We start from the raw sequence: 8,200 nt of genomic DNA, 5'->3' as shown, positions 1-8,200 counted from the left end.
TTTCCCATTATAACATTAATTCAAAGGATCTGGTTTGATAATGTGTGAAGGAATTTTTTTTACCAAAAACATTAACTCTGTCCTGTGCAGTAGACTGTGAAAATTAATAATTCAACATCTCCTGTTTCTTATGAATATCACCCAGAAGTGACTTCAACAAAAGTGTTTTCTAGGATGCCCCAAACTAGCAACTGTGGTCAGTTTCAGTGACTAGAAGGCTTTCGGCCTGATGGATTGTCTTGAACACGTGCTGCCCCGCTATTAACATCCTCCCTGTAAACTGAAGAAACACGGGTGAGCTTTCTCATCAGATCACAGATAGACCTTTTCTCTCTTCTCATATGCATGATGGGAAATTAAATTCCAACTCTCCAATGGGTTAATTATTTTACGAACAAAACTAGTGAGCCCACGTTTGAGCTAAAATAACAAAACAGTCCTAGGACTGAACTTCCAGAATGGCTGAGAGTGGAAGGTGGCGACCCCTGCCGGCAGCTCCGACTCACAAAAGCGTGAGTCACCGCCACAGGAAGTGATTTCAGATGGTTGTTTTAAATTTTAAAATATTTGCTTAATGTTTTTGTGTTTTTTTAAATTTTACTTATTTCTTTATTTGCTGCGCTGGAGTCTTTGTTGCTTTGCACAGACTTTCTCTAGTTGCCACGAGCGGGGTCTACTCTTCGATGTGGCGCACAGCTTCTCATTACAGCGGCTTCCCTTGTTTCGGAGCGTAGGCTCTAGCGTGCTCAGGCTCCAGCAGTTGTGGCGAACGAGCTTAATTCCCTGGCAAGCATGTGGAATCGTCTCAGGCCAGGGATCAAACCCGTGTCCCCTGCACTGGCAGGCGGATTCTTATCCACTACACCACCAGGGAAGTCCTGTGTTCTTAAAGCATTGTTATAAAGGCTGTGTGTTGAATTGCATTCATGAGAACAAATGTGTGCTGGGTCCCTTATTTTTCTTTCAGACTTTCTTCCTGTTGTCACTAATTATATTCTTGATTATGTTTTGATTAGCACTAATTAAAGACCTGAGAGGCAATTTGGATTTTTTCTTCCTTCTGCAATTTTGAGGAAGCAAGGTTGACATGCTGCTGTCAGCCCTCTCTCTTGAGACATGGAGAATTCCAAAATAGAACCTTGAAATTTTTAAAGGTACCCCTCAGAGATTCTGGGGTTGCTTGTTACTGCAACATAACCCAGCCTATCCTGACCGACTGATACAATTCCCAGTTCTCAGTAGAGCCTGAAATGTGGACGTCTCAAAAAAAAAAAAAGTGAACGAATGAACAGTAGGGAATAGGAACAGGCTCAAACACTTCCCCTTGGGCCGGAGGTAGAAGAGACAGCCATGTCTCAAGCTTTCTCTCACACACAAATACACTCATAATCAGGCTGGTGTAAAAGTCAGACTCTGGCCTTTATTTCCTGTGGTCACAGCTCACGCCAACCCTGACATCTTTGCCCCCATTCTTCCCCCACTAGTCAGTACTGAGGACTCTTGAGGGGAACAAGGAACTACAGAGGCAGGGACATGAGATGCAAGGAGGGCCTGGGAGATGGAGGTGAGGAGAGGGAGTTAGAAATGGGGAAGCGGAAACAGGAGGGGAAGGGGTCATCAGAGAGGTCAGAGCAGAGATGAGAACACAGACATGGGACGAGACTGGGACACACTGAATGGGAAACCCAGAAACAGGAAATCCAGCAACTGAAAGGGAAGGGTGGGCCAGAAACAGAGGGAGACCAGGAGGCTGATGAGGGAGGAGCTGATAGGAAGAGATACAGAAACGCAGGGAAGGGAATCGAGAGGCAGAGACCCAGAGAAGGCCCTGCGAGGAGCCAGGGGCGGGGTGGGGGCTGGGTGCCCTAGTAGTTGCTCCGGGAGTCCTTGCTGGTGGTGGACGCCTGGCCGGTGCTGGAGGCAGGGCCGGGGCTGGACCCGAGGCCTCCACTCGATTCTGACCCAGGGCCTTTGCTCGCCTCAAAGCTGTCATGGTCTCTGCTGGACCCCAAGTATCCAGTGGACCCCAGGTAGCTGCTAGAGTTGGGGGATCGGAAGGTCACGTGGCCCGCGGTGGAGCCTCTACTGGACATCAGTCCCCCAGTGGTGGCGCTGGTGGAGCCGAAGGTCACGTGACCTGCACTGGAGTCCCCGAAGGTCACGTGGCCCACGTTGGAGCTGGTGGCACGGCCTCCGCTGGACATCAGGATGCCGCTGGTCTTGTGGCTCATGATGGACCCGGGGACTTGACTGGGCCGCTGGGTCACCAGGCGCGAGCTGGAGCTGACCTTCTGGGCGCTGGAGGTCATGCTCGGGGTGCTCTCCACCTTGATGCCCTCGACCAGCTCCTTTAGGTGCTGCTCCTTCGGCTGCTCACGGGCCTCCAGCTGCCGGGGAAGTGAGTTAGGGCCCCCGGGGGAGGCCGCGCCCGCCCCGCCGGCGCCCCCACCCTGTCCCCGCCACGTCCCGCCCTGCCCCCTGCCGTCGCCCATCCTCACCGCCTTCACCACAAAGCTCAGCAGCTCCTCTTTGCTCAGAGGATAGTCGTCTTTGGCCTCAAAACCTGGGGGGTCCTCCCTGAAGTGGGGGAAAAGGCAGGAAGGGACTCTAAGTCCCTACCCTCGAAAGTTCGATGGCTCCTCATTGCAAGGTCCCAAGACCTTCAGCCACACGCCGGGGTCAGAGCATCTTTTCCCTGTCTGGTCCACCCAGGGCCCCATCACCCATACAGTCCCCAGAGACCCTACTCGTCCTGGCTCCCCCAAAGCACCCGCTTCATCTTCTACCACCCCCCACCCTTTGTCCAAGGAAGTGATAATAATGTCAGTCGCTCAGTCATCATGGACCCTTTACGACCCCCTGAACTGTAGCCTGCCAAGCTCCTCTCTCCACGGGATTTTCCAGGCAAGAATACTGGAGTGGGTTGCCATTCCCTTCTCCAGGGGATCTTCCCAACCCAAGGATCGAACCTGAGTCTCCTGCATTGCAGGCAGATTCTTTACTATCTGAGCCACCGGGGAAGCCTCCCCCCCTAGTCCAGGGGATCCCCCCAAGAACAGCCCCTTCCCACATCTCGCCTCCATCCCCAGGGCTAGTCCTCCCCAGCTGCTCCCTCTGGCCCTCTGGCTCACAAGTTGTCTGGCGGCTGAGGTGGGGCCACCTTCTTAGGAAAATCCTCAGAGCTCTGGCCCAGCACCATGAGGGCAGCGTTGAACATGCTGGTGGAGGTGTAGTTCTGGAGGGTGGAGAAGCCAGCTGTCTGTTCAGGTCTGTCTTCAAGGCCCTGGCCCCCGCAACACCTGCCCCCATACCCTCTGCACCACAACCTGAGTTTCCAGGAAGGCCTGCACCGTCAGGAGCTGCACCAGTCGCTTCTCAATGAGGCTCAGGAAAAGGCTGATGTCCCGGTCTCTCATGTGGGTCTTGACCCCGAGGAGGTCATTGATGAGGGTGCTGTCACACTGGGCCCTGGTGAAGAGGTGCTGGATGTCTGGGGTCAGAGGGGACAGGTGGTCATGGACCCAGTGCCCAGGGGGTGCCAGCCCTCTCTTCCTCCTCAAGGCCCTGCTGCCCCAGCTGGGGAGACACCAAACACGGCTTAAAGATGGAAAGGGCCTTGTCCAAGTTCAGACTGCCAGGGGAGGAGGGCTGGTGGGCATCTCGGGGTGCCTGGCCCCCGGGTTCCAGATGACAGAGGACAAAAAGTGAGGGAGGGGCTTCCCTGGTGACGCAGTGGTAAAAAGAGTCTGCCTGCCAATGCAGGGGACAGGGGTTCTATCCATGATCCAGCAAGATCCCACATGCCATGGAACAACAAAGACGCGGGGCCACAATTATTGAGCCTATGCTCTCCAGCCAGGGAGCTGCCACTACTGAGGCCACATGCCCTACGCTTGTGCTCCGCAACAAGAGAAGCCACCGCAGTGAGACGCCTGAGCACCACAACCCCAGGAGTAAAACCTCAGCCTGGCATCCATTTAGGATCTGAGGCTCTTCAGCTCCCACCCACGCCCCCTTCCATTCCCCTCTCTGCGCAAAGAACCTGCCTTCCTTGAACCCATCTCCAAGCCTGGACCCTACCTGCTGGGAGCGTTCCCCCGCTCCAGGCCTTTGCTTACTCATCCTTTGAAATCCGCCTCAAGCATCACTGCTCCAGGAGACCTCCCCTGTGACCTGACAGAGCCAGTATCATGGGTTCTGCTGCTGGCACTTGAAATTCTTGCTGGTTTTTCAAGAAGGGGCCCCACTTTTCACTGAGCACTGCCCCCCCCAAAAAAAATTCTGCACTCCATGCTGACTTAAAGGCATCCTCTTGTTCCTGCAGTCCCCAGGGGTATCCTCCATCCCAGCCCCTGGGTTATGAGTATCCGAAGCCAGTCTTTTATCCCGCCCCACAACCTGCCTAGTCCTCATCAGCTAGCACAGGGCTTGGTGCTGTGGCAAACAGGGTCTAGCAAGACTTGAGCTCCTGCTGTGCAGCACGAGGCCGACTTCCAGCTTGCTCCCCATCACCACTGCCATCTCTCCCTGTCTCTCTCCACCTGTCATCCCACCAATCTCATGCCAACCCCACGAAGCAGGCACTTACAGGGGAGCCCTGACAGAGGATACCACACACTAAAGTTCACAGATGGGGGAGCTGGGATTCAGACCCAGGGCAGCCTGACTCTTGTCCCTCTGCACTGGAAGGAGGAAGGGATGCTGCCGCAGGATGGACGGAGGGATGGATGAAGAATGGATGGATGGATATGGGACAGACAAGGGAATGCACCAAGCGGTCCTCGGAATGTCTGTCCGTGGCCAGCCCCCGCAGGGCTCCCCGCCTGCTCATCACAGCCTCCCGGAAGGAGCCGGGGCGGAGGCTCACTGGTCTTGAGCTTCTCCAGCTGCTCGCGAAAACTGTGGTAGCGGGCCTCCAGGTCGTCGGCCTCCGAGTGCACATCTTCCACGCGCTGCTGCAACTCGGCCCGCTGCTGCTCCTGCTGCGTTCGCCGGTCCTCCTCGCTGCGGCGCCCGCTCACCAAGGCCTCCTGCATCTGCGGGGGTAGGGGCGCGACGCTGGGCCCGGCTCCGGAGGGACCACAAGGCGGCCAGAGTAGGGGATGGGGAGGGGGCGGGTCTCACCCACCTCCTTGATCTCCTCCTGCAAGTGCTCCAGCTCCGAGTTCTGCTCATTGATGAAGTTGAACTCCGCGAAGTTCCGCTCCTCCACTGGGGGCCAGTGGGGAAAGGCCGGGTCCGGAGAGACAAGAGACGCGCAGGCAGAGACAAACACAGGAGGAAGGGGTCAGAAGGCCCGAGATGGGGGAAGGAGGGAGAGTGGGGAAGACGGGGAGGAGGAGCGTGGCGGAGGCAGGGCGGACGGTAAGAGTCCGGTGGAGCGGAGCCTGATCCCTGGGCCCTCCAGCGCGGGTGAAAGGCCCCCCAGGCCCGAAGCGGTGGCCCTCGGTGACCGAGACAGAGCACAGTCTGCACGGGATCCCAGGGGCCGGGGCCGCGAGCCTTCCCCTCTCCACCCCCAGGTACTCACGCTCCAGATACTTTTCCACCAGCAAGTCCGGATCGCTCTCCCCGGTCAGCTGGGACAGTTTATTCAGGGCGTCCTCGTAGCGCAGCACCAGCTTCTCCTGGGAGGTCTTCCGGAGGCCTTCGGCCATTTCCCGGGCTGGGGGGCGAGGGGACCGTGAGGTCACCGTCTGGGCAGTCCCCAGCACCTGGTGTGGCCTGGGCCGCGAGGCCGGTGGGGAGGGGGCGGCCCCGAAGACCCCGCCCCGCTCCGCCCCGCCCCGCCCCGCCCCACCCCACCCCTGGAGGCCCCGCCCCTCCCGCTGCCCCGCCTGCTGGGGGCTGAGCTGGCGGCCTCCGGCCTCACCCCGCCGCTCGCGCTTCTCCACGGTGGCGGAATCCGGCTGCCGGTCGCCGTTCTTGAGCTTGAGGAAGTGGTGCAGCTGCTCCAAGTGTGCGATCTGCCGCTGCAAGATCTGCACCTCCGTCTCGTTCTGGGCCACCTCCTTCTCAGCTCTCTCCCGCAGCATGCCTAACTTGGTCTTCGCCTCTTCCCTGGGAGGGATGTGGGGTGGTTAGACCGGGGTTAGGGAGACAGGCGGAGAAGGCAATGGCACCCCACTCCAGTACTCTTGCCTGGAAAATCCCATGGACTGAGGAGCCTGGTGGGCTGCAGTCCATGGGGTCGCTAAGAGTCGGACACGACTGAAGCGACTTAGCAGCAGCAGCAGGGAGACAGGAGGTTGGATTTGGGGTCAGCCTGGGGCCCAGGGAGGGGCGGGGTCAGCCTGGGTTTGGAGGGTGAATGGGGCAGGGTTGCTATCAGCCTGGGGTCCCAGGGATGGGGGAGGTCAGCCTGGAATCACAGAGATGGACAGAGCCAGCCTGGGGTCACAGGATGCGTGGGGTCAGCCTGGGGTCCCAGGGATGGGGCAGAATCAGGTTGTCACAGAAGGCAGAGAACTGTCGAGGTTCCTAGTGGTGGGTCAGGATGGGGTTACGAGGCGGTAGGGGGTGGAGGAGGAGGAGGTGGGTGGGCTGTGTAAGTGACTGATGGTCTTGCCCACAGAGGGGGCACCGCTGCAGTGCCTGCCTGGGGCATCCGGGAAGCCTGGCCGTTATTATGTGGCTGTGGAACAGGAGGCAAGAGGCGATGATGGCACAGTTAGAGATGATACTCAGACTCCAAAAGGTGGACCCAGGTGATAAGGTAACTGTGCTGGAGTTTGGGGTGGGGGTGGGTAGTGTGGTTGGAAAGATAAGAAGCTTGGAGCCTGCAGGGCCTCACGTGGGATAGGCACGTGCCATCCCCAGCACTTGAGTGCTCACCCTGTTAGGATGCTGGGGACACCTGCTGACTGAAACTCCCCCGGCCTGCTTGGCTGAAGGTGAAGCTTTTAACAGTAGTGCAGCCAACTGTGAACTCAGAGTGCCCCAAGCCTACGTCACAGGTCACAGGATCAAAGGTGAGAGGGTCATTAGGTGGGGAAACCAGCAGCTCAGTCTTCTCAGGTCCCATGAACCAGTCTAGTTCCCCTCTCCATGCCTTTGCCAACCTTGGTTGCCTCGACTCAGGGCACAGGCTTCTGGCTCTACTCAAATTCTGCTGAGTCCTCCTTGGTGGGACCCCTCTCCTGGCACCCACCAGGCCCAGCCCGCAGAGACCCCTCTAGGAGACCCTCGGGGATCAGGACTCACAGTTCTTTCTGTGTCTTGAGCCCCAGGCCCACTGAAGGGCCAGGAAGAGGGAACCCAACTTCCCAAGAGCCAGGCCCTGCAGGATATGTACTAAAGCCGCCCACAGGGGTCCATGAGGTAGATCCCATTATTATTGCCATGTCACAATAGAGGAAACGGACATTCAGGGAGGGGAAGTGGCCTGCCCAGGTCACCCAGCCAGGAAGCGCTGGTCCAACAAGAAGTGTTGATCCTGACACCTGTCCCTTGCCTTCTAGCTGAAACCACCCTGTCCTTGCACCCAGCTGGGCTGCCCACTGCAGTCAACTGGACAAGTGTTGGCAGGGGCCAGATGCTTCTGATGCAAAGACAGGCCTACAGGCCTACAGACCTGTCACCAACAGACCCCATGACCAGTGGGGCTTGGCAGGAAAGACGAGGCGGGCCAGTCAGATTCTCTCCTCGGAATTTACACTGGGAGATGGTAAGAAGGGGACAGCAGGAAGCCAAAGCTAAAAGGATGTATAGAGAGAAGCCACAAGAAGTCATGTTATGAAGGCCAAGTTAGGAAGAAGCCAGAGCTATGCGTGAACAGAAGCCATGAGTTGAGGCTCTGAAGAGGTCATGGCAGACCACAGGTAACAAATGACAGCGTCAACCATAAAAGGACTTCCCTGACGGTTCAGCGGTCAAGATTCCATGTGTCCACTACAGAGGACGCAGGTTTGATCCACAGTCAGCAAACTGAGATCCCACATGCCATGCAATGTGACCAAAAAGTAAAAATAAATGAGTGTTTTAAAGAAGTACAATTTAAACAACAAACAAAAATAATCAGCCATAAAAATGTAGGAAGTTCTGAGAGATGCTACAACGTAGGTGAACCTTCGAAAGCATTACACTGAGTGGAACGAGCCAGACACAGGAGGATACGTCATATCATTCCATTTACATGAAACATAAAGATACACTTAGGGACAGGTAGATGTATGGGTAAATCGTCCAGATGACAAGGAGA

General features: G+C 56.9%; 1 protein-coding gene across 1 annotated transcript in view; it reads right to left on the bottom strand.

The window, feature by feature from the left end:
• Positions 1–8,200, bottom strand: part of ODAD1 (outer dynein arm docking complex subunit 1) — a 37,250-nt gene that overhangs the window by 12,456 nt on the left and 16,594 nt on the right. The window contains exons 8-15 of the mRNA XM_040253829.1: positions 5,873–6,060; positions 5,531–5,665; positions 5,129–5,211; positions 4,868–5,036; positions 3,327–3,490; positions 3,132–3,235; positions 2,499–2,577; positions 2,144–2,387 (exon numbers count right to left, since the gene is read on the bottom strand). Coding sequence (XP_040109763.1) covers positions 2,144–2,387; positions 2,499–2,577; positions 3,132–3,235; positions 3,327–3,490; positions 4,868–5,036; positions 5,129–5,211; positions 5,531–5,665; positions 5,873–6,060 — 1,166 coding nt within the window. The remainder of the gene's footprint in view (positions 1–2,143; positions 2,388–2,498; positions 2,578–3,131; positions 3,236–3,326; positions 3,491–4,867; positions 5,037–5,128; positions 5,212–5,530; positions 5,666–5,872; positions 6,061–8,200) is intronic.

Source organism: Oryx dammah, unplaced genomic scaffold (assembly GCF_014754425.2).
Source record: "Oryx dammah isolate SB20612 unplaced genomic scaffold, SCBI_Odam_1.1 HiC_scaffold_13, whole genome shotgun sequence".
Taxonomy (NCBI): Eukaryota; Metazoa; Chordata; class Mammalia; order Artiodactyla; family Bovidae; genus Oryx; species Oryx dammah.
The sequence above is the reverse complement of the archived record's forward strand: the minus strand, read 5'-3'. Positions and strand labels throughout refer to the sequence as shown.